Source organism: Littorina saxatilis, linkage group LG11 (assembly GCF_037325665.1).
Source record: "Littorina saxatilis isolate snail1 linkage group LG11, US_GU_Lsax_2.0, whole genome shotgun sequence".
NCBI lineage: Eukaryota > Metazoa > Mollusca > Gastropoda > Littorinimorpha > Littorinidae > Littorina > Littorina saxatilis.
The window spans coordinates 20,711,190-20,738,340 of NC_090255.1; the positions used below are offsets into that span (position 1 = coordinate 20,711,190).

The 27,151-nt window shown below is 45.0% G+C and overlaps 1 protein-coding gene across 1 annotated transcript; it reads left to right on the forward strand.

The window, feature by feature from the left end:
• The first annotated feature begins 125 nt into the window (after positions 1–125).
• LOC138979989 (protein cereblon-like) lies at positions 126–27,025 on the forward strand. Its single transcript, XM_070352755.1, has 6 exons — positions 126–283; positions 6,941–7,087; positions 10,755–10,810; positions 11,686–11,765; positions 14,508–14,614; positions 25,510–27,025. The coding sequence occupies exons 1-6, from the start codon at positions 160–162 to the stop codon at positions 25,551–25,553; spliced, it is 558 nt and encodes a 185-aa protein (XP_070208856.1). The 5' UTR covers positions 126–159; the 3' UTR covers positions 25,554–27,025.
• The last annotated feature ends 126 nt before the right edge of the window (positions 27,026–27,151 follow it).

Genomic DNA, 27,151 nt, shown 5'->3' on the forward strand with positions numbered 1-27,151 from the left:
TATCAAAGCTATTTTCTATCATGAATACAAAGAGAAGTACACAAGATGACGATTCATATATTGTTATCGTTGTGCAACGTTTAATAAAAGGAACAGCCCAAGAAAAGTCGGTCATGCCCCAAAAAAGCGTACGAACCTTCCCACAATCCACTCGTCAAAATGACGGCGCCCAGACGTTCAAGTATTGCAGCAGCCGCGTCCAATGCGCTTGAAGTCTTTTTTGCAATATTTCTGATGCAACTGATTGCAAACACCTTGTGCAACACATCAGACGAGTTTGAAGGTGAAAATCAAGTTCTCATAGAACTGCAAAAGAAGCTCTGAAACCTAAATGAAGTTGTTTCAGTTGACTTCTAATCAGAAAATTTCGTCAGCGACGCATTTGTCCCACATGATGAGACTTTCGATTTGACCACTCAGTAAATCCAAACAAATATGACTGGACTAATGTCTGCATGCTGAGTCGATCGGAACTTTGTGCATGCTTTTTATTAGCATAGGACAGACTTTGGGAACGGGGTTGTTGGGGGAGGGGGGGGGGGGAGGAAAAGGATTGGTTATGAAGTGTAGGTACATACACAATATAGTTACAATGATGAAATAAGCTTCATAATACTTACATTAATTAACCCTTTCGCTGCCAATCAAAACTTACTTATGTGCATTCCTGATTGCCAGGGAATTTTGGAGTTCGGGGTGTAATAATTCACAAAAAATTCTAGCTCCAAACTGGCAGTAGGTAGGTAAGTAAAACCTATGTTATTTTTAAAGGAAATTGAACCAAGAATCTGTTTTTAGTGTCTAAACATGGAAATAATAATTAGTTTGGCTTATAATGATGTTTAAATATGAACTTTTGAAAAATCAGTCCGGCGCATCTTCCGGTGCCTGTGGATCAAACACAGGTGGCTGTTTTGCTTGCTCCAAGAAAGGATCATAATCACTGTCATCTACCTGTTTCCAACGAATCGTCCGAAAGAAGATCTCCCCCTTCCCCTGTCAGTATCCATAATCATTTGCACCGCCTGTAGCGGCAGTCCGTCTTTGTTTTTCCCTACTAGGGCCCGGTCGACTGTCACCGTTAGCCATTTTGACGAGTCGAGCTTTCTCTCCCCTTTCCTGCCCGCCAAGGCCGAAAATAGCCTTCAGACGCAAAACCGCGTCACCATTTATGTTTATTCATGAGAATGAGGTATCCTACCAAGCCATTGGCTGCTACATGTATTTGTGTGTCAGCAGTGACGTAGCATTTCTGGAAAATTCCTGAACGGAGAAGACGGGTTTACCCGTCCTAAGGCGCTGCGGCTGCACAAGCGCATGACGGGTATACCCGTCCTAAGGCAGTCAAGGGGTTAACAGTGTTGGCGCAAGCAGACCAGTTCTTGAATTCCTGAGTCATACTGTTTGCATATGGTCACGGCTCAGAAATGGCGTCGAACTCCACCCTTGCCCCATTCAAACGCCCCACACGCTCAGTTATGGTTTATTCTACCTTTGAAAGTACTGACACGGGGTGCAGATATGAATACAGTTACTATTCTGGTAGAAACCGAAAGGTTTGATGACTTTGTTTTCGAGCAAGGCGCAATAGTAGAGTGAATTTACGTCGATTTTTGGGCCGGAAGTTGGGACACTTTTTTACTTGGTGTCGAAACGTCGTATTTGTGCGTACTACCCACATTGCTTGGATAAGAACTTGATGGAGAGGGAAAGAGAAGGTGTTAGTTATTGTTTACATACTGCACGATAACCAGTACCTCACCCCAACAGTCGGCTGAGATCAAGTTTAGATCCAACGGTGAGTATGTTACTTTTCGTGTTTGGAGTCACGTAGGCAGTTTTAGCTTTTGCCGCGCTTTTAATAATGATGACAGACGTTGAACTAAGCGATAAACTTGGACAAGAAAGAACAATCTACTACTTAAAACAAAAAATATGCACAAACACAGAAGACAAAGCAATGAAAATAAGTCTTAAGTTCGTTGTTGTGTACTTTCGTGTTACCGCGAAAAGTAACAACGTAAATCAAAGTTGTTTATCGACATGTTCCTGACTTCCAACGATGGAAACAACTGTTCTATCGTCTGCTACAAAGTTGCATTGACTGTCTCGAACTCAGAACTCAGTGTGGCATGGAGGAGATGGACGTAAACGGCCAAGGTAAAAACCACTGGTTTTTCGTTGTATGTAACGTACTCACCTGCAGTTTGAAACACTGTTATTTTCACTAAATAACAACTTACTTCCTTTTTTTTTCATCTGAAAGTTAGAAGTGTTATTGTGATTTGTTTTGATAAAATTTGCATTTTTTAGGACAAAGATTTTTCTTTATTTTGATTTTTAAAGACATATGTTTGAGACGATTCAACCAATTTCCCAAGTTATTCAGCGTTCATGTCATTGCATGTGTTTTTTCTGGCCTTTTCTATAGTCTTTCCATACAGTTCACCTTGTGCTTTGTTTTCATGCCAATTTAATGAAATAAATTACAGGAAAAAGAAATATATGTTTTTTTACATTGAGTGCGTTACTCACACCACTCGCACATCGTGAGAGGTAACACACTCCAATCGTTTGTAGAGTTATCTTGAAAATTATTTAAATCTTGCTGGAACAAAGTAAGGAATGAATCAAGTAAACAGAAAATGATGTCTGCGTTTATTGTTTTGAATTAGAGTGGGTTTTTTTAGGAACAGTGTTGAGTGTGTTACTCACACCACTCGCACATCGTGAGAGGTAACACACTCCAATCGTTTGTAGAGTTATCTTGAAAATTATTTAAATCTTGCTGGAACAAAGTAAGGAATGAATCAAGTAAACAGAAAATGATGTCTGCGTTTATTGTTTTGAATTAGAGTGGTTTTTTTTAGGAACAGTGTTGAGTGTGTTACTCACACCACTCGCACATCGTGAGAGGTAACACACTCCAATCGTTTGTAGAGTTCTCTTGAAAATTATTTAAATCTTGCTGGAACAAAGTAAGGAATGAATCAAGTAAACAGAAAATGATGTCTGCGTTTATTGTTTTGAATTAGAGTGGGTTTTTTTAGGAACAGTGTTGAGTGTGTTACTCACACCACTCGCACTTCGTGAGAGGTAACACACTCCAATCGTTTGTAGAGTTATCTTGAAAATTAATTAAATCTTGCTGGAACAAAGTAAGGAATGAATCAAGTAAACAGAAAAGGATGTCTGCGTTTATTGTTTTGAATTAGAGTGTTTTTTTGACTCACATGCGAAGCAAAAGTGAGTATGTACTCACCCGAGTCGTCCGTCCGTCCGTCCGGAAAACTTTAACGTTGGATATTTCTTGGACACTATTCAGTCTATCAGTACCAAATTTGGCAAGATGGTGTATGATGACAAGGCCCCCAAAAACATACATAGCATCTTGACCTTGCTTCAAGGTCAAGGTCGCAGGGGCCATAAATGTTGTCTAAAAAACAGCTATTTTTCACATTTTTCCCATTTTCTCTAAAGTTTTTGAGATTCAATACCTCACCTATATATGATATATAGGGCAAAGTAAGCCCCATCTTTTGATACCAGTTTGGTTTACCTTGCCTCAAGGTCAAGGTCACAGGAGCTCTTCAAAGTTGGATTGTATACATATTTTGAAGTGACCTTGACCCTGAACTATGGAAGATAACTGTTTCAAACTTAAAAGCACATGTTATGCTTTCCTCATGAGACACATTTGGTCACATATGATCAAGGTCAAGGTCACTTTGACCCTTATGAAATGTGACCAAAATAAGGTAGTGAACCACTAAAAGTGACCATATCTCATGGTAGAAAGAGCCAATAAGCACCATTGTACTTCCTATGTCTTGAATTAACAGCTTTGTGTTGCATGACCTTGGATGACCTTGACCTTGAGTCAAGGTCACATGTATTTTGGTAGGAAAAATGTGTAAAGCAGTTCTTAGTGTATGATGTCATTGCTAGGTTTAGTTATTTGACCTTGACCCTGAAGGTCAAGGTCACGTAAAGGTCAAGGTCAAGCATGTGAGTCGTATGGGCTTTGCCCTTCTTGTTACAATTTACTTTGAAGGATTGGTCATTTTCAGTTCTTTGAGTACTTGTTTGATCGTTGTTTTGTTTATTGGTGTTCATGTAACATACACACTTGCCTAGGGTACCGAGATATGCAGATTATTGCTGTCGGAATGTGTCAACAATAGTTTCAATAGTTGTGTAGCAACCATGGTGTCATTCTTATAATTAATTTCACAATTAACTGAATGCACTGAATATGAACAACGTTTTGTTCATGTTATGACAGTGTTTTGTAACACACTCATTGGCGAATAAACAGCATTTTTCTTGATAACTTCAAAATCCGCCTTCAACCTGAAGATTTTTTGGGGGGTTTATCAAGTTTTTTGTACAGTGTATTGTTTTCATTACCAAGTGGATGGATATATGCTTTATACCTTACAAAATAATGTGAAGTAAGACTTTTTTGGTGAAATGTAACACACTCAGTGTCAAAAGTGAGAAAATCTTCTCTGTATTGTGAATTGGAGCATGGTAGAAGTCATAAGACATCATTGTTAGGTTGTTATGGTTTTGCTCTTTCATTTTTCATTCTTTTGCATGCATTTTTCATGTGAATATCTTGACAGTGTCCTAAAGTTTGATTTTTTTGGTGAAATGTAACACACTCATTGGAAACTTTTAGGAATGACTTGACAGATAACTGATAATGGGAATAACGGGTCCGGTATCATTGATGCATTTCAACTCTTTACTATTATGTACTTGTTTCTCTTCCCATTACATGTATTTCTAAGGTTGTGTGTGTAAAATAAATAGGAATTTAGCAGTTTTGAATGTCTGTGTTGTGAGACACAGAAAGTTGATTTTTGTTTGAATACATTTTCACATCTTGTTCTGATTTGATTTTTTTTGCAGACTGTCCGTATGAAGTGTGTGGAACTAAGAATTGATTGACTGCTGAAACAGTAATCTTTTCAGTTCTTTGAGTACTTGTTTGATCGTTGTTTTGTTTATTGGTGTTCATGTAACATACACACATTCCTAGGGTACCTAGATATGCAGATTATTGCTGTCGGGGAATGCCACTTTTCACAAATGAAGATCAAGGTAGATACTAACTAATGCAGTTAACTTTTATTGTGTAATAGGTTTACTGTTAACTGTATATTAGAAAACAATGTGTGACACGGTGTTATGTAACACACTCCAGTTAAAATTTAAAATGCAATTCATTCCGCAGTAATTGATGAAAATACATTGTTACTGCCCAGACACAACTAAACACATAAACAGTTTTGCTGGACCCCAAAATGGAAAGTAATCCAAGAGTTTGTATTTGTGACTCAAGTGTCCCACAAATTCGACACCTTTTCTGAGCCATGACCATATTATGCTGGTCCCACCACCCCATACCTTTCCGCCCACACCTAACCATTCCTGATTCGTAATCTGCCACAATATGGACTACAGTCAGTAGCTATGCTACAAGTTAAGGGCAATAAACTTGCCGAGAATGCCTCAAAATAATACTTACATTAATGTTGCATGGCTATCATCAACACATCTATCATCAACACATACGGCAGACTTTGTCATGAACATTTACATGTTTTCAGAGTCGCCATATATATACTATTCGCTACAGATGATCAAAATGAAGGGCAATACAAATGCTACCGATACATACAGTTTGGCTCCAAAGCCAAAAAAATACTAAATGAATTTTGAATTGTGAAAAATGTGTAAGAACTGTTGAATTTCAAACGGAATCTGAAATAAAAGTGGATACAGGAAGAACAGCTCTGTGTTAAAACCCCATAAGTATGTCCCATGCCATCATATATATTTGCTCCATTCTGACGTCGTAATTGCACCTCATAACTGAGAATGGATGCATACAGAATTCATATAGGATTCCAGTGTTTATACCTATTTTTTCCTTCTTTTTTTTTTATAAAGATATGAACTTAGTTTCCTATCTAACAATTTAAAGTGGAGCAGTCACACTTTGACTTGCCATCTCAACTAAGCCTTTTTCATACAGGACGGATCATCGGGATGGGGAATGTGTAGGGACCCCTCATACAGGACGGATCATCGGGATGGGGGAATGTGTAGGGACCCCTCATACAGGACGGATCATCGGGATGGGGGAATGTGTGGGGACCCCTCATACAGGACGGATCATCGGGATGGGGAATGTGTGGGGACCCCTCATACAGGACGGATCATCGGGATGGGGAATGTGTGGGGACCCCTCATACAGGACGGATCATCGGGATGGGGATGTGTGGGGACCCCTCATACAGGACGGATCATCGGGATGGGGGATGTGTGGGGACCCCTCATACAGGACGGATCATCGGGATGGGGGATGTGTGGGGACCCCTCATACAGGACGGATCATCGGGATGGGGAATGTGTGGGGACCCCTCATACAGGACGGATCATCGGGATGGGGAATGTGTAGGGACCCCTCATACAGGACGGATCATCGGGATGGGGAATGTGTGGGGACCCCTCATACAGGACGGATCATCGGGATGGGGAATGTGTGGGGACCCCTCATACAGTGGAAACCCCTTTTAATACCTCTAAAAATCGTAGAAAATCATGTCTTTACAAGGAGGTTATGAACAGAAACTTGAGAAAGTCTGAGAAAACAGGGTCTTAACCCTTAGGCTGGTTGTCGCGACATATGTCGCGCTACTTTACGTATACTGTCACCTGGTTGTCACGACATATGTCGCGCTACTCGCTCAGTCTGTTTAGTCAGTTCCGATTACCTCCCATGGATGCGAAATGACTGTTTTTTGTTATTTTTCTCTCTGTTAATTCACCCGTGGCTATGTAACATGTGTTACACTTACAGAATTGCACCAGTGTAAGGGTTAAAAGGGGGATTCCACTGTATAACACATTTTCTTTTTTTCTTCAGGATTTCTCTTGTGTAGACAGTGTGGCCTGGAAATCACAAGGGCAGATAACTTGGTCAACGTCCCAAGCCGGATAGCTCACAGACAACGAAACGACACATTGTCAGGAACTAGAGGCATTTTGATACAGCTTTTTAAAAACCCGGATGGTAAGCAATGTTTCATTGTTGTTGTCAGTTCAATTTAGCTGTACATTTCTTCTCTCTCTCTCTCTGTCTGTCTGTCTGTCTCTCTCAGTCAGTCTGTCTGTCTGTCTGTCTGTCTGACTCTCTCTCTTCTTCTTCTTCTTCTTGTCGTTCGCTGTTAGATCGTCAGTCCGGACTGCAGGGCGAAACGTGCTGTCCTCTCACTCCCTCTCTCTCTGGACATTGCAGTCTATATTCATGAATCAATTTCTGAATTTGCAACACGAAGAACTGATTTAGAGGACGACAATATTGAGTGCATTTGGATTGAAGTAAAAAACTGTAAATCCTCGCCTCTGCTCATAGGTTATATATATCGTAACCCTGCCGAAACGTCGATTTGGTCAGAATATTTCATTCAGATGATGGATAAAGTCAAATCACGCAATAAAGATATTGTATTGCTTGGAGATTTTAATATTAATCTGAATAAGCCTCAAACAGTATGGAATTCAACAACAACTTTATTAGGTCTTCATCAACTGGTTCTGAACCCAACAAGAATAACAGACACAACTGCAACTCTTATTGATCACATATATACTGATAATAAGAAGATTGTTTCTAATGTGTATGTGTCCAATTCCAGTATTAGCGATCATATGCCTATTTTTTGTTCGGTCTCTATGCGCTTGCCTAAATCAGGACCAAAAGGCCACACGACCATAGAATACAGAAGTTTTAGACATTTTGATGAGTCTGCATTTTTTCGTGATCTTAGTGAAGCTCCATTTCAGAGCGTTTTTGATTTCAGTCTTGCAGATGATGCTTTTGATCACTTGTATAGCATTTTAAGCACAATTATAGATAAGCACGTGCCCCTGCGTCAGCATAGAGTAAAACATGCCAGACTTCCGCCTTGGTTAACATCAGATATTATAGAGGCGATGGCTCTGAGAGATTATTTCAAGGAAAATAAGATGACAGACGAATATAAACAGCAGAGGAATGAGGTGTTAAACCGTGTGAGACAATCAAAAACTGGTTACTTTGATAAATTAATTTCCGATAAGAAAGATACTGCAACAATTTGGCGGGCAGTAAATGAAATCCTTGATAAATCTAGGAAAAGGTCAACTGCTAATCTAACAAAACTATCTGCGGAAGAATTTAATAATCATTTTATATCTTTAGCGGATAAATTGAAGGCTTCTGTGGCAGAAACAAATTCTCGGGATAGAGATGACTGTTTTGAAAAATTGGACGAATTCTGTCAGCGGAACAGAATAAACAATGAAGCGTTTATCATTCCTCCGATTGCAGTTCATGAGGTCGGAACATTTATTGAAAACCTGGAGAATAAAAAGTCCATGGGTCCTGATAAAATACCCGTGAAGTTATTGAAGCTTTCTCTACCGTATATTGTGGATTCGCTCACGTTTGTATATAACCTTAGTATTGAGCAGAACTTTTTTCCGTCTAAATTGAAAAGCGCCAAAGTCATACCCCTTCCCAAATGTAAAGATCTCTCAGACCCAAGTAATTTTAGACCCATTTCTTTACTGCCTGTTTTGTCAAAACCATTAGAAAGGCATGTGCACAAGCATCTTCTTGCTTACATGGAAGAACAAAATTTGTTCCATCAGTTTCAATCCGGTTTTCGGTCCAAGCATTCTTGCCACACAACTCTTACGTCTCTCTGCGAAGCTTGGCTGTCAGCAATGAACAAGTCTGAAGTTACAGGAGCATTGTTTTTGGACTTTAAGAAAGCATTTGACTTAGTCGATCATTCCATATTGCTGAAAAAATTACACTATTATTTGAGAAACGATTCGGTCTGTGACTTCTTTAAATCGTATCTTGCTGACCGGACACAGTATGTCACTCTACAATGCCAGAATTCGTCTACTGCACTAGTAAGACATGGCGTCCCACAAGGGTCTATATTAGGACCTATTCTCTTTTGTATTTACGTTAATGATTTGCCTTTACATGTATCGGATGATAAAGTCAAATGCGAGTTTTTTGCAGACGATTCGTCTATCCATACCAGTAACACCTCGTTGGAATCAGTAAATTCTTCCCTGAAGAACACTTTGGACGAAGTTGCGAAATGGTGCACATCAAATGCCATGATACTGCACCCAGAAAAAACTAAAAGCATTGTTATTACCACAAGACAAAAGCATCAGCTAAGTCCTCTTAAATTACAACTGTCCTTAGGTACAACTCAAATACAGCAAGTTAAAGAACACCGCATACTTGGTGTAACTGTTGATGAAGAAATGAAATGGCAAACACACATAAACAACCTCTGCAAAGTGTTATCAAGGAATTTGTATTTGTTGTCAAAGCTCAAACATTATGCGAAGTCTGAAACATTAAAAATGTTCGTTCATGCTCATATAATGCCTCATATTAATTTTGCTTCGACATTGTGGGATGGCTGCAGCGATGTTCACTTATTAAAACTCAATTCTTTGTACCGTCGTGCTGCAAAACTTATCCTGCATGAATCGCACATGTCTACAGAAATGAAGTTAAACATCCTTAATTTCCTTCCCCTAAAAACCCACCTTGCATACAATAAGGCTGTCTTTATGTATAAAGTAGTTCATGGTGATGTGCCCAGTTATGTGCAATCCTATTTTACACATGTTACGAAGAGGTATGGGTCTCAAAATTTACTTCCTCCAATTCCTCGTATAGATCTTTATAAATCCAGCTTAGCTTTTTCAGGATCATCTCTGTGGAATTCTTTGCCAATAGAAATCAAACGATCCGCATCATTAAAGGCCTTTAAAAGGCAGTTGCACTCACATTTGAGCACACTATAAACTGCCCCTGATGTCTAGTTTCCATTGTGTACTCGGATAATGTATGCAATGCTCTTAAGTGTTTTGTTTTTATGTTTATACTCGACCATTATTTTGATGTTTTACTAGTTTAATACTTTGATTAGATACTGTTCCTTTTAGGTATGAAATGATAGCATGTGCTTGTGTGTAGATATGCGAGCGCACGCTCGCGCGCGCGAGCATGTGTGTGTGTATATGTGTGTGTGTGTGTGTGTGTGTGTGTGTGTGTGTGCATGTGTGTGTGTGTGTGTGTGTGTGTGTGTGTGTGTGTGTGTGTGTGTGTGTGAGTTTATGTGTGCATGTGTGTGTGTATACGTGGGTGTGGATGTGTGTGTGTGTGTATGTGCGCAGTCTTTGCTTTCGTTTACAATTATTCTCTGTATATGTTCCAAGGACAGGTTGGAAGATTAGGCTAAGCCTAAAACCTTTATCCTTATGTAATAAAGTTCTGAGTTCTGAGTTCTCTCTCTCTCTCTCTCTCTCTCTCTCTCTCTCTCTCTCTCTCTCTCTCTCTCTCTCGCTCTCTCTCTAAGGATTAACTTTATTAAGGACAGGTTGTTAGAAAAGGTGTAGCCTTAAACCTCTATATCCTTGTAGGGGGGGGGGGGGGGAGAGAGAGAGATTGAGGTAGCAGAAGGGTTAGCAAAGAAAATACAGTAGTGTAATTTAGAGAGATGGTGGTAGTGGATGAAAATATCTTTTTGGCGTTTTTTTCCCAACAAAATTTGAAGCTTTCTGTACTGTTGTGCAGTACATCAAATTCAGAGAAAAGGAAGTGTAACACTCAAACTCTCCTCTGTGTTTTGCCTACATTTACATTGTTTATGTTGCAGGGAAATATTTTGAAGTGATATCTTCGAGTGAAGCGGAAGTTCAAAAAGTTAACAAGGTATGTTCGTTTTTGCAACTGAAACCCTTTCTTGCCCCTTCACAAAACATGTACATGTACCTCCTACCTCCTCAGTGTGTGTGATATTCAGGGCCTAGGGGTGATATATTGTGTTAAAGATTTATTGATTCATACCATAGATTTACAAGGCTTGAGACTCATCCCCGGCTAGTGGAAGTGGCAACTCAGTGATGGCGCTAATATTTTTTTCAATCTGGTACACAAACTTTATTGATGAAAACTATCCAGAAAAAGAAGGTAGGCTGGTCATTGGATCCAGTAAGAGTCCAATTCAGAGTACTGGTTTTGTAGTTTTACCAGCGAAAAAAGCTGTAGTTCTAAAATTCAACCGGTTGGTTATACCGGCAGCCAATTATTTTCCAATATTTTCTCATTTGAACCGGTAAAATACCGGTTAACGCCAATACTGGGCAACTGTCATGTTCACAATAATTTTTTTCTTCTTAAGTCTACTCTTATCTTCACACAAAAAGGTTGTCCAAAGATCATACCTCCTTTGTCGTTCACACCTTCTGCATTGTCAGTCCTATCAGGAGACATGTGCTGTCATATCCACTAGATGCTGTCTGCTGCATTAGTCCTGAGAGGAAGTACATCTGCATGAACACTCAGATTTTTCATTTGTGTACTCTGAGTACATACTTGTACTTGTATGTATTTGTATCTAAAAAAATATTCTAGTTGTAATCGCACCAGAAGGATGCTTTGTAGTGTGTGTGTGTACCTGTATGCGTGTGTGTGTGTTCATCTGTATCTGTTTCTGTACCTGCCTAAATTTGTGTGTCTGTCTGTGTCTGTTTTTTTCCAGAAATTGTCTCATGCTTTTTGTTATCTTTTTTTCTGACAATGCACAGCCGTATCTTGAACACAGCTGGTTTCCAGGCTTCAGCTGGACAGTAGCAGTATGTCCACGGTGCGGTCAGCATGTAGGCTGGTGAGTGTCATTTGCTTAGGCCAAAAAAAAAATAGTCTGTTTACGGTAACCCGACCGTACCGACCCTATTTTTTTCGCGCGACCCTAGACTTTTTTTTGGCATTTGGGAAGGAAAAAAAAAATCTTTTGTTTTTTTTTGCAAAATAACGTAAAAATAATGTTTTTTTTGGGGAAAAAAATAAAAAAAATCCCGACCTACCGACCCTATTTTTTGGGCCTATGTTACCGTAAACAGACCTTTTTTATATTTAGTCAAGTTTTGACTAAATATTTTAACATCGAGGGGGAATCGAAACGAGGGTATGGTGTATGTGTGTCTGTGCGTGTGTGTGTGTGTGTGTGTGTGTGTGTGTGTGTAGAGCGATTCAGACTAAACTACTGGACCGATCTTTATGAAATTTGACATGAGAGTTCCTGGGTATGAAATCCCCGAACGTTTTTTTCATTTTTTTGATAAATGTCTTTGATGACGTCATATCCGGCTTTTCGTGAAAGTTGAGGCGGCACTGTCACGCCCTCATTTTTCAACCAAATTGGTTGAAATTTTGGTCAAGTAATCTTCGACGAAGCCCGGGGTTCGGTATTGCATTTCAGCTTGGTGGCTTAAAAATTAATTAATGACTTTGGTCATTAAAAATCTGAAAATTGTAAAAAAAATTAAAAATTTATAAAACGATCCAAATTTACGTTTATCTTATTCTCCATCATTTGCTGATTCCAAAAACATATAAATATGTTATATTCGGATTAAAAACAAGCTCTGAAAATTAAATATATAAAAATTATTATCAAAATTTTTTTTTCGAAATCGTTTTAAAAACACTTTCATCTTATTCCTTGTCGGTTCCTGATTCCAAAAACATATAGATATGATATGTTTGGATTAAAAACACGCTCAGAAAGTTAAAACGAAGAGAGGTACAGAAAAGCGTGCTATGCAGCATAGCGTAACCACTACCCCGCTCTTCTTGTCAATTTCACTGCCTATGCCGTGAGCGGTGGACCACGAGTATACGGTCTTGCTGCGTTGCATTGCGTTCAGTTTCATTCTGTGAGTTCGACAGCTACTTGACTAAATATTGTATTTTCGCCTTACGCGACTTGTTTTTTTTTGGCCTTACACAATGTTAAAGGCACACGCCTTCCCATGCCTCTGCTTTGGTGCCGTATCTTCTACCGGTCCCACATACCTCTCCGAACTCCTTAAAATGTACAAACCAACTTGAACCCTCCGCTCATCATCAGACAGCCTCATCTTCTCCATCCCGAAAGCCCACACAAAAGCATACGACGGACGTTCGTTCTCTGTTTCTGCTCCTCCAATCTGGAACAACATCCCACAAGCTACTTCTTTCAAATCTGCCCTCAAAACCTATCTCTTCTAACAGCACCTCCAGCCATTCTTTTTTATCGATTCACCAGTTGTTGTTTGTGTGTGTGTAAGTGATCTGAAGCTTTTTGTTTGAATGTGTATTTATATATATAGCCTTGTTAGTCAGTGAAAGCTTTGTGTCATGTGTATAATATATTTATAATTGTATGTTTATGTGAGAGTTTTTTAAGAATAGTTTTCATAGTATTGTTAGCCACAAACTGTATTTAGTGTGTGTGTGTGTGTGTGTGTGTGTGTGTGTGTGTGTGTGTGTGTGTGTGTGTGTGTGTGTGTGTGTGTGTGTGTGTGCACGCTGTTGCTATTGTACATCGCCGTGAGCTCTGGTGAGAAGGGGCGATTAATAAGTGTCCATTATTAGTATTAGGCCAACAACAAAAAATAGTCTGTTTACGGTAACATAGGCACACAAAAAAAATAGGGTCAGTAGGTCGGGATTTTTATTTTTTTTATTTTTTTTCCCCAAAAAACATATTTTTCAGTTATTTTGCCAAAAAACAAAGATTTTTTTTTTGGTCCCCCCAAATGCCAAAAAAAAAGTCTAGGGTCGCGCGAAAAAATAGGGTCGGTCGGGATACCGTAAACAGACTAATTTTTTTTTTTTGCCTTAGTATTATGAAAAACAGTTGAGCTCAAGGTCTCTGATCTGCCAAGGATCGTACATGCGATCAGACCACCCCTCCCCTTGGTCACATACACACCAAAAATGGACAGCCTGGGTACTCTCTGTGCGCAGTGGAACTTTTTGATGAATTCATTCTGTACAAGCCACCATTTAGGCCTAAAAAAGAAATAGGTGTGGTTACGGTAACCCGACCTACCCTATTTTTTGGGGCCGACCCTATAACTTTTTATTACATTTGTCACAAAAATACCAAAAAAACCAAGTTAACGAGTGCAGAAAACGCAATGAAAGCGAAAGCGCCCGAGTCGCACACTTATTTCCCTGTCAAGTAGGTTTAATTTGTACACATTAGAAAAAAAAGTAAAAAAAATAAAAAGTGATTGCCTACCTTCCTACCCTATTTTTGGGGGCTATGTTACCGTAACCACACCTATTATTTTTTTGGCCTTATTTAAAACATTCAACTCACCACAGCAAGCAATATGGGCGTTGATTTTGTTGTATGTGACCAATGGGAGGGGTGGTCTGATCGCATGTATAAGAGCCTTATTATTCCCATTTTATTTCACTTTTCACTTTGATAATAGCTTTTCATTTTGATTACAGCTTTACATTCTGATGATAGCTTTTGATATTGTAAATCGTATATGCATGTCCTTTTGTGTACATGTACTTCTTTCTCAGGTTTTAACCTTTGCCGACCATGATGTTGATGGTGTGGTTGCAGGGTATTTGAGCCCACCTCACCCCCTTCATCCAGTGGGCAGCAGGGAGAGAAACAGCACACAGACACCTTCGTCGGTCTTATTTTGGGCAACCTGCTCCATGAACAAGGTAACTGGACAAATATGTAAAGACAACAAACAAATGTCAAAAATTATGCGATTTAGGACATTAGACCCCTCCCATAAAAAGATTCCTTGTTGTTCAGTGATTTAAGACTTCTAACCTTTTAAGACCTTTTTTTTGAAATCATCGATTACATTTTTCAGGTTATCCCAGTGATGGCGCTAGCATTTTTTCAAACCGGTACGCAAACTTTAATGATGCAAACAGTCCTAAAAAAAACCCGGTAGGCTGGTCATTGGAACCAGTAAGAGTCCAACTCATAGTACTGTTTTTGAGTCACTTGAGAAAATGTGACTCTATGTAATCGGTCAGTGTTAGTCTGTCCGGCCGGCCGGCCGGCCGTAGACACCACCTTAACGTTGGACTTTTCTCGGAAACTATCAAAGCGATCGGGCTCATATTTTGTTTAGTCGTGACCTCCAATGACCTCTACACTTTAACGATGGTTTCGTTGACCTTTGACCTTTTTCAAGGTCACAGGTCAGCGTCAAAGGAAAAATTAGACATTTTATATCTTTGACAAAGTTCATCGGATGTGATTGAAACTTTGTAGGATTATTCTTTACATCAAAGTATTTACATCTGTAGCCTTTTACGAACGTTATCAGAAAAACAAGGGAGATAACTAGCCTTTTCTGTTCGGCAACACACAACTTAACGTTGGGCTTTTCTCGGAAACTATAAAAGTGACCGGGCTCAAATTTTATGTGAACGTGACTCATTGTGTTGTGAATAGCAATTCAATCACATATTCTTACCTCAACTCACATAAATGGCATTAACTTCAGTTCATTGCTAAGATATTGAAGTAGTACTCGACCCTGGTAAGGGGGGAAGTAACTCCCAAAGAAAAACAATCCGTAGTCAAGGACGGGAGTCACCTCCCCTACCGGTAACCCGCACATGCGCGGTCCTACTACCGGCCGTCATTCCACCCACTTCAACACTACTGCACAGACGTGTTGTTGTACTCCGGCATCTTTTTTGCCTTGGCCTTTTGTGGAAGGCCATTTGACCCTGGTCTTTGCGTTGCTATCTTTAGGTAAGATCGTTTCACTTCTCTTCGCTGCGCGTTGCGTTCGTTTGAGTATTTTCGCTGTTGTAATTCATCTCCACGTGCGCGTGTTCGATATTGCAAATGGCGGACAAAAACTCTAAAAGCAAGGGCAAACTTGTTTCTCTGCTCTCTTCACCGGGGAAAGAGAAGGATAAGGACAAGTCTAAGTCTAAATCAAAGACGCGTGCCTCTGTAACTTCGTCACAGGCTACGTCTTTAATTCTGGTTACTGACCCGGTGACTAAGAAGACAGAACGGGTTTCGCTTGACTCCACGTCACCGTCACCGGTTTTTCCTACGCAGGAACGCTCTACTTCTCCTCTCTCGCGCTCGCAGACGCCACGGTCTAGCGAGTCCGTGTCTCGGGAAGAAATCTTGGCAATGTTTGCTACTTTGAAGCATGATTTGGTTGCCTTACATTCTGCGGAAAGGCCTGTCGCTCCCCTCCCGCCTGGCGTGGGGGGGGTGGCTTCACTTTCTAGGCTGCGGCCTTCAGCGACGATCACTTCGGCTGATCTCGGACCGGATTTTTCTGGTTCGGTAGCGGATTCCCCTGCCTTTTCAGGGGGGTTCGCGGCCTTAGCGCCGCCCGTTTCCAGCGCTTCGGCGTTGGGCGGCGTTTGTGGGAGTCCCCATCTTTTTGGGGGCTCACACTTGCCTGCGTTCCCTGGTTACGCTCTTGCGTCTCCGCCGGGTTCGCAGACGGCTCCTCCCCGGCAGTACACCGTCCATCACGTGGCGGGTGCGCTAGGGAGCGGCGAAGCGCGCCAGCTTGCCTCCCTGGGATCAGTTTCGGCTGTCCCGGCCTCTGGGGGGCAGGCAGCAGCGTCTTGTTTGTCCAGCTCTGGCCTACAAGATTCTGTCGGCGGTCATCGACCTGTAGCTCTTGGTCCGGCTGCCGCCGTTCCTGGTTCGAGTTCGCAGGGGGTAGGCTCCTCTGGTTGCCCCTCGGGGCTTCCGGTCGGGCCTGCCCGCGGGTTGTCGTCCTCGACTTCCGGTTGTGCTGTGGCAGGCACTTCCGGTGGAGGACAGCGGGCTAGTGGTTCCGGTGGCAGTGTCCCTGCTATCCCGTCCCTGGTTACGCATCGACTTCCGGCCCCGACTTCCGGTTCCGCCGCGGCGGTTCCGGTTGTCGGCGGTGCTGTTGGTGGACAGTTTGCGGCGCTTCCGTCTATTGTTCAACCGACTTTAGCCACTTCCGCTTCCGTGGACGGGTGGGTTTCCGGTTTGCCGGACCCTCCTTTTGATGGGGATCAGGAAGGTTTTGGAGAGGAACAGGAAGGGGATGAGGATTGTTCTGAATCTGTTACCCCCTTACGGATTCCCAATAAACTGGGCCCTACTCTGGAGTTGGCTGCGGAGATAACCTCACGGTACTTCCCTGAGGGTGTCTCCGCCGATTCTACTGTGGTCGCACCCCCTCCTTCTGCTTTGGCAGATTTTGCGGGCGCGGGGGACACGAAGGCGAAGTTCCGGTTCATTGAATCTCCTTCCGTCCCTTTTGTGATGGCTCAGGTGTTGGCGGACGCTAACACACCCTACCCTCTCTTGGCTGCTCATGGGGAAGCCCCCCCGTCTGCTCAGCCTTGGTTAGCCTCGGCTCAGGCAGGCGGCGGCCTCCCAGCTAATTCAAGAAGATCGCGGCTGCCTAGCAGGCCACATTCTCTTCTCTCCTCGTTTTCGCTGCCCACAGCTCCACTTCCGGTGACTCCGGAACTGGCTCGCTTACGGCAGGACGGTTATAGCCGAGATAGGACTGCCGTGTGTACGGAACAGAGTCTACTCGGGCTGGAGGAGAGCGGGCGTTCTTCCCTCGAATTGACCTCCTTAGCGGAAACGCTCATCCGGTCTCTCACGAGAGCCATCGCTTCGTCCATCGAGCCTTTTAGGTTCCGTGACGATGCCATTGAGGCTGATGCTGCCATGCTCTTGGCGGCCCTCGCGAAGGTCACTGACAGTCAGATGACTCTGGCTGCTCGGCTCTACTCTCAGGTTGTGTTTTGGAGGCGCGAGGCTTTTCTTAACGGCTCACGCCTGACGGATAAGGCCACCATAGACTCTTTGAGAGTCTCTCCCTTCTCAGAGGGTGCGTTGCTGGGATCACGCTCTTTGGATGCCCTCCGGCAGCAAACGGAGGAGGCTCGTGACCATCATGTGGTGCAACTGACGGAACTCGCTCTTAAGCAGCACAGTAACAAACCACGGAGTTCTGCACCAGCTACAGGCAAGTCCTCGGGGCAGAAGTCGTCTCAGGCAGGTAGGGGTGGCTCACGTTCCCGCCCTTACCAGCGTAAACCTTCCTTTGGGAAGCGGGGGTCTGGGCGCAAGCCCAACCCCCAATGAGACCCCCCCGATCCAGTCACCCCCCCAGCCTCTACCCTTTCGGTAGCAGGCGGCCTCTCCCGGGCCCTTCCAGTGTGGCTGTCTCGGACAAGCAGCCTATGGATCATGGGGGTGATTCGATCGGGGTTCCGCCTTCCTTGGCAGGAAGGCAAGGCCCCTTTGTCCAGAGCGCCGGCCAACTTCCGGTTTCCGGCCAGCCTCGACGCTCGGGAGGCAATTCAGGCGGAAATCCTTCTCTTGCTGCAGAAGCAGGCTATAGAGGAGGTTCTCGACCACTCCTCCTTGGGTTTTTACGGAAGAATCTTCGTTGTTCCCAAGGCTTCCGGGGGGTGGCGGCCAGTCTTAGACCTCTCTCCACTGAACCGCTTTTTGCGCAAAATTCGGTTCACCATGGAAACGCCGGCGACCGTCAGGGAGGCGCTTCGCCCGGGCGACTGGGTGACGTCCGTCGACCTGACGGACGCCTACTTCCACATCCTCATGCACGAGGCGGACCGGAAGTGGTTGCGTTTTCTGTGGGGGGACCGAATCTTCCAGTTTCGAGCCCTACCCTTCGGGCTGTCACTTGCTCCCTGGGTGTTCACCATGGTGGTGCGCCAACTTTGTGCCCTCGTTCGGCAGCACGGGGTTCGGCTCAGGGCATACTTGGACGACTGGCTGATCCTTCATCAGCAGGAAGCGCTCTGCCTTCAGCATACCCAGTTTGTCCTTGCTCAGGCTCAGGATCTCGGCTTCCGAGTCAACCACACCAAGTCCGAGCTGACTCCGTCGCAGACCTTTACTTACCTTGGCATGGTGTTCGATTCACGGGAGTGGACAGTCCGTCCCACTCAACGCCGGGTGGACAAACTGCAGGCTCTTCTGTCTTCCCTGTTAGGGCTTCAGTCAGCTCCAGCCCGGACGCTTGCGTCTGTACAGGGCCAGATGGAGTCCATGTCGTCCCTTATTCCGCTAGGCAGATCCCACAAGCGCCCGTTTCAGGCGGCGCTCAGTTCAGTCTGGAATCCGACTTCACAAGGCTGGGACGTTTCAGTCCCGCTCGGGGTCTGGTTTCAGCAGACCACGCTTCAGTGGATGAACACCCCTTGGCTTCTGCAGGGAGTGCCCATAGCGCTTCCTCCTCCCTCCACGCATCTCTTTTCGGACGCGTCTCAGAAGGGTTGGGGGGCTCACGTAGACACACACACGACGTCCGGTCGGTGGTCACAAGAGCAGCGGCTTTGGCACATCAATCGCCTCGAGCTCGAGGCAGTCTTTCTGGGGCTTCAGCATTTTCTCTCCGCCCTTCAGGGCACCCATGTGTTGATTCATACCGACAACACGACAGTCGCTGCCTACCTCAACAAACAGGGCGGTTCCCGATCTCAACTGTTGTCCAGCCGAGCATGCGAGATCCTTTCTTGGTGCGCTCGCCATCAGATTCTGGTCTCGGCTCGCTACCTGCCCGGCTGCCTGAACGTCCTGGCCGACGCCCTCAGCCGGTCCTCTCAGATCCTCCACACAGAGTGGACCATCGCACATCAGGCGCTCCTCCGCCTTTGGGCGCAGGTAGAGCGACCGATGGTCGACCTCTTCGCCACGAGGTTTTCGCGTCGCCTTCCGATCTTTGTCTCCCCGTTTCCGGACCCGGAAGCGTGGAAGATCGACGCGATGACGATCAGCTGGACAGGGCTAGTGGCTTACGCCTTCCCTCCCACTCCACTCATCGGAAGGGTCCTGCGAAAAGCCGACTTAGAGCGGCCTCGTCTTCTTCTCGTGGCACCGCGCTGGCCCAGTCAGCATTGGTTCCCGGACCTCCTGCGGCTCGCCAGCGGCCCGCCAATTCCGCTCAGCCTCCGGCGAGGGGAGCTTCTACAGCCCAGGACGGGCATTCTTCACGATCGCCCCGAGTTCCTGGATCTTCACGCCTGGCGACTGTTCGGCGATCACTGAAGCGCTCAGGCGCCTCAGATCTTACTTTGGACTTAGTCCAGAAGGCTCACAGGCGTTCCACCTCCTCTGTTTATTCATCGCACTGGCTGGCTTGGACTCGATGGTGTGCAGCTAACAATGTTGTCCCGGTCGCCCCGCGATCAATGCAGGTCGCAAACCACTTGGCATGGCTCTCCGCTCAGGGACGCGCCGCGTCCACTTTGCGCGTTCGCCGCTCAGCCATCTCGGTTACTCTTAAGCAACTTGGTCGCTCCATCTCCCTCGGGGGAGTCATCGCGAGTGTGCTAAAGGGCGCGGCCCTCAGTTCTGCAACGGAGAGAACTTCTGTTCCGGCTTGGGACGTTCTGCTAGTACTCGAATTTCTCCGTTCTAGTGCTTTTGAACCTTTACAAGACGCTAGTCTTTCTGACCTTACGCGCAAAACTCTCATGCTCATACTGCTCGCTTCCGCGCGAAGGGGCAGCGAGATCCACGGCCTCTCAGGTCTAGACCGTGATATCACTTTCGAAAGAGACGGCTCGGTTTCACTGCGTTTCCGTCCCGATTTTCTCGCCAAAAATCAAAAACCTGACCAACTTTCACCGATCATTTCCATTCGGCCTCTCCGGGACATTTTAGCCCCCGGCGATCCGGATCTTTCTAACTGTCCGGTACGCGCGCTTAAGGCTTACTTGTTGCGTACCGCTCCGATTCGAGCATCAGCTCAGAAGTTGTTGTTTATTTCGATTAATACAGCCCGAAATAAAGACATTGCAAAAACCACGCTTACCAGATGGTCTTCCACACTTATAAGGCATGCCTATCAGTGGTGGCAGACACAAGGGGGGGGGCAGTCAGTCCTTCCTCTTCGATCACCTCGGACTCACGAGGCTCGAGCGTGGGCAACTTCCTTAGCTGTCCTCAAGTCTGGAAGGATGTCAGACGTCCTCAAAGCTGCATACTGGACGTCTCAAGATGTCTTCCTCAGCTACTACCTCCGGGACATTGCCAGCACTCACCCGGACGGTACCAACTGCCTCCCAGCCATGGTTGCCGCAGGCCAGATACTTCCAAGAGTTTAATGTGAGTATCCCACCGCCTTTATGTGCAATCTGCCATTTATGTGAGTTGAGGTAAGAATATGTGATTGAATCGAAAATTTCAAAACTAAATTTTCATTTAATTAATATACTTACTCAACTCACATCGTTTATACCCTCCCATCCATCCCCGCTAACATTATATGTGTTACAGGTGTGTGTTTCCGTGGGGGAATGACGGCCGGTAGTAGGACCGCGCATGTGCGGGTTACCGGTAGGGGAGGTGACTCCCGTCCTTGACTACGGATTGTTTTTCTTTGGGAGTTACTTCCCCCCTTACCAGGGTCGAGTACTACTTCAATATCTTAGCAATGAACTGAAGTTAATGCCATTTATGTGAGTTGAGTAAGTATATTAATTAAATGAAAATTTAGTTTTGAAATTTTCGATTTCTTCCTGTCCATCTGATGCCTCATATAATATTCAGAACTGCGAAAGTGACTCGATCGAGCGTTTGCTCTTCTTGTTGTTCTTTTACCTGACGGGCGCTGTGGCGGGGTGGTAAGACGTCGGCCTCTTAATCGGAAGGTCGAGGGTTCGAATCCCGGTCGCGGCAGCCTGGTGGGTTAAGTGTGGAGATTTTTCCGATCTCCCAGGTCAACTTATGTGCAGACCTGCTAGTGGCTTATCCCCCTTCGTGTGTACACGCAAGCACAAGACCAAGTGCGCACGTAAAAGATCCTGTAATCCATGTCAGAGTTCGGTGGGTTATAGAAACACGAAAATATCCAGCATGCTTCCTCCGAAAGCGGCGTATGGCTGCCTTAATGGCGGGGTAAAAACGGTCATACACGTAAAATTCCACTCGTGCAAAAAACACGAGTGTGCGTGGGAGTTTCAGGCCACGAATGCAGAAGAAGAAGAAGAAGTTCTTTTACCATAAAAAAAAACGGTAGTTCAAAAATCAACCGGTAGGTCATACCAGCAGCCTTTTTTGTTCCGATATTTTCTCATTTCAACCGGTAAAATACCGATAATTACCGGTTAACTCCAATACTGGATCCATTCATAACCTCTGTCAATTTTCCTACATTTTAAGACCTGATTTTCTCTGAATTTTGGAGTCTTTAAAAAGGGGGTTCCACTGTACAGAGGAATGCATGTTGATAGGGCACCCTGGGGACAAGCTGACAGCTTCCCTGCACCGGCACGGTTGGCCTAGTGGTAAGGCGTCCGCCCCGTCATCGGGAGGTCGTGGGTTCGAACCCCGGCCGGGTCATACTTAAGACTTTAAAATTGGCAATCTAGTGGCTGCTCCGCCTGGCGTCTGGCATTATGGGGTTAGTGCTAGGACTGGTTGGTCCGGTGTCAGAATAATGTGACTGGGTGAGACATGAAGCTTGTGCTGCGACTTCTGTCTTGTGTGTGGCGCACGTTATATGTCAAAGCAGCACCGCCCTGATATGGCCCTTCGTGGTCGGCTGGGTGTTAAGCAAACAAACAAACAAACAAGCTTCCCTGCATTGCTGGTGTACTTTCATGACAGGTGCACTTTTGTCAAGTTAATGAATCAATGGACAGCAGAGGGTGTTCTTTATCCGGAGGTGTTTTTCTTATTAGAGGACCCTGCACAACAAAACCTATTGTATTACAATAAATAATCATCAGAAAAATAGTACAGTAGAACCTGCCCTTGCGACCACCTCTTGAAAGCGACCACCTGCCCACCAGGACCCCTCCGTAGGATACCAGATGAGCTTTTCTTCCATATAATTCACCTTTCCATTGCGACCACCTGTTTATAATGACCACTTTTAGTTGGACCCTTGCGTTAGTCGTTATGGACAGGACTGTAGCTGTGGTTTAAGGCCCCTCTGATGAAAAGGAAAGATACAAATAAAAACTTAACAGAGCCAGGAACACACCGATTCACAAGACTTCCACATGTGTGCTACTGTTATGAATGTGGATTGTACTTTTTTTCAAAAGACTTGTTCCAAGCGCTGCCCCATGTCTAAGGGGAGGTAATTGCTTCTCTGAATAATAACCATGAGGGGATGTAGGAATTGAGTTTAGGTTCTTGGAAGCATTCTTAGTCATGGTGTAACATTGCTTCAAAACCACACACATTTCTCTTGGCTTCAGCAACATGTTTGTCAGTTAGCTGTTCATGTATTCTTTACTCGATAACTGTGTATTGTTATGCAGTGGTGAATGTGTGTGTGTGTGTGTGGGAGGGGGGGAGGGCATGTGCTTGGAATGTGGAGACAGGTATATGCATTTAAAATATTACATGGCTCCCCTCCTCCACTTTTAATACCCTGGATTTCAGAATCCCTCCCCCAACCTCCTTTTCCACACCTTGGCTGTTCAAACTTGTTGTTGATAACGTCTATATATGTACCCCCACTTTCACACCCTCACCGCGGGTTAGGGGGAAGAATTTACCCGATGCTCCCCAGTATGTCGTTAGAGGTGACTAACGGATTCTGTTTCTCCTTTTACCCTTGTTAAGTGTTTCTTGTATAGAATATAGTCAATTTTTGTAAAGATTTTAGTCAAGCAGTATGTAAGAAATGTTAAGTCCTTTGTACTGGAAACTTGCATTCTCCCAGTAAGGTAATATACTGTACTGACGTTGCAAGCCCCTGGAGCAAATGTTTGATTAGTGCTTTTGTGAACAAGAAACAATTGACAAGTGGCTCTATCCCATCTCCCCCCCTTTCCCCGTCGCGATATAACCTTCGTGGTTGAAAACGACGTTAAACACCAAATAAAGAAAGGAAGAAAAGATTGCCCTCACACCCTCACCCCCGCCCTCACACCCTCACCCTCACACCCATACCCTCACACCCTCACACCCTCACACCCCCACACCCTCTCACCCTCACCCTCACACCCCCACACCCTCTCACCCTCTCACCCTCACACCCTCTCACCCTCTCACCCTCACACCCTCTCACCCCCACACCCTCTCACCCCCACACCCTCTCACCCTCACACCCTCTCACCCTCACACCCTCTCACCCTCACGCCCTCTCACCCTCTCACCCCCTCACCCCCACACCCTCTCACCCTCACGCCCTCTCACCCTCTCACCCTCTCACCCTCACACCCTCTCACCCCCACACCCTCTCACCCCCACGCCCTCTCACCCTCACACCCTCTCACCCTCACACCCTCTCACCCTCACGCCCTCTCACCCTCTCACCCCCTCGCCCCCACACCCTCTCACCCTCACGCCCTCTCACCCTCACACCCTCTCACCCTCACACCCTCTCACCCTCACACCCTCTCACCCTCACGCCCTCTCACCCTCACACCCTCTCACCCCCACACCCTCTCACCCTCACACCCTCTCACCCCCACACCCTCTCACCCTCACACCCTCTCACCCCCACACCCTCTCACCCTCACACCCTCTCACCCTCACACCCTCTCACCCTCACACCCTCTCACCCTCACACCCTCTCACCCTCACACCCTCTCACCCCCACACCCTCTCACCCTCACACCCTCTCACCCTCACGCCCTCTCACCCTCACACCCTCTCACCCTCACACCCTCTCACCCTCACACCCTCTCACCCTCACACCCTCTCACCCCCACACCCTCTCACCCTCACACCCTCTCACCCTCTCACCCTCTCACCCTCACACCCCCACATCCTCTCACCCTCACACCCTCTCACCCTCACACCCTCACACCCTCTCACCCTCACACCCTCTCACCCTCACACCCTCTCACCCCCACACCCTCTCACCCTCACACCCTCTCACCCCCACACCCTCTCACCCTCACACCCTCTCACCCCCACACCCTCTCACCCTCACACCCTCTCACCCTCACACCCTCTCACCCTCACGCCCTCTCACCCTCACACCCCCACATCCTCTCACCCTCACACCCTCACACCCTCTCACCCTCTCACCCCCACACCCTCTCACCCCCACACCCTCTCACCCTCACACCCTCTCACCCCCACACCCTCTCTTTTCACACCCAATTTTCTCTGATTTATGGAGGTCTTACATGGGGATGGGGGGTTTCACTGTGTTACCCAGTGAGCTGAGTCGGTTGCACAATGTTCGTGTCATTCATCTTCTTCTTCTTCTTCTGCGTTCGTGGGCTGAAACTCCCACGTACACTCATGTGTGTTTTTTTTGCACGAGTGGAATTTTACCTGTATGACTGTTTTTTTACCCCGCCATTTAGGCAGCCATACGCCGTTTTCAGAGGAAGCATGCTGGGTATTTTCGTGTTTCTATAACCCACCGAACTCTGACATGGATAACAGGATCTTTTTCGTGCGCACTTGGTCTTGTGCTTGCGTGTACACACGGGGGTGTTCGGACACCGAGGAGAGTCTGCACACAAAGTTGACTCTGAGAAATAAATCTCTCGCCGAACGTGGGGATGAACTCACGCTGACAGCGGCCAACTGGATACAAATCCAGCGCGCTACCGACTGAGCTACATGCCCGCCCTCCGTGTCATTCATTATTTGATTGTGTTTGTATGTGTTGCAGAAGCTGAATCCATTATCGCAGTTCCTAAAACGTACCATAGCTGACAAAGAAGATTTGCAGATATTTTCATGTGGTAATTTATGCTTTTTATGTTGTTGCATTTTTTTAGGACATGCTTGGTAACTGTGAAGCTAGAATTATGATGGTACATGTAATTGAAAAATGATCATGTGAGTGCGAAATTGTAAAATAAACGAAAACTGAGTTTTCTGGTGCTTCCTTGGTCCTTGCTATTGTTCTGTCAATTTGCTCAAGATGACCTTGTTCAGCTGAACTTTTGATTTGCATTTTGTGTTAGACATTTTTGGCTGACTGTCTCATACAGTGTTTGAAAGTTTTATTTCCCTGCCCTGTCCAGGGAAATATCTGTACTGCAGCTAAAGCAATGTAACCTGGCTTTTCTTTTCTTCTCCCATGTATTTCATTGCAATATATATCCAGTTTGAGTTTGTATCAGTGCTTTGTTGGTATTAGCTACATAGTGAAGAAGGGTCAGTATTCTCTTGCTATGCACATGTCATTTTACAGTCATTCTGCCCCCTCCCTTTCTCGTTTTTTTGGCTCACATAAGTGTAGCCTATGCGATGCTAACTTTTGTCTGTCTGTGCGTGCGTGCGTGCGTGCGTATGTATGTATGTCTGTGGTAGAAACTTTAACATTTGACTGAACACCGAAATACTAATTTTACCTAGTTATTATTCAAGCAACAGCTTCAAAGTATTGAAGCAATGATCAACATTTTGTCGGCATGTATGTAGTTAAAGTGTGTATCCAAAGAAAACGGGTGGTGGGGTAAAAACAGCTGACTGGTTTGTGTCGTGTGTGGTATGTAGACCAGGTCAGGGGTCAAGGTTAGGTCAGATCGCGTGAAGGATTGTGGTATAGATACAGTTATCACCGAGCTGCAGTTCGCCGATTCGGAGAAGACGATTTCACATTGTTCGGTTTCGTAGCTCCAGAAAAATAGATAAAGAAAATACCAAAGGAGATTTCCTACAGGTTAATCTGCACAGCGTGTTTCCAGTGTCTGCGCGAGGAAGCGCTGTCGAAAGCACAGTGTCGATCTGGCCATCTGGCAGTCGTGTCCCCGTATGTAGGCTACAGACAGACAGATCAAGTGTCTCGCACTCTTGCACCGTGTCACCTATGCTTACTGTGTGTGTGTATGTGTGACGGAGTGATTGAGTTTGTGTTACGGTTTGTCGATTTCTTACGTGAGCCTTGAAGGCTTCGCCTCTTGTTTTCTTCTCTCTTTGTTTTTAATGGTTTTGAAGGGATATGTCGTGCAATAGCTAATGCGCTCCAATGCTTTTTTTTTTAATTGGCTGTTTTTTTCCCCATATGTGATTTATTTATTCATGAAGAAATCCTTTTGTACTTGATGCTTTTGGACTTGCTCCTTATAACCTGGTAGGATTGAGTGAGAGTGTGTGAAAACCTGGAGCTGGTTTGGTTGTTAATGACATTTCAACGAAATTTCAAAAAATACAATGAATAAAAACTTTTGTAACATACATTTTTCTGCTCTTGAATTTGGTCAATTTTTGAGCGCTTCTTTGTAAGTGTTTTTTGTGTTTTGTTTTTTACACGTATCTTGAAATAGACACATGAAAACATCACCCTTTAAGCTTTTCACATCATC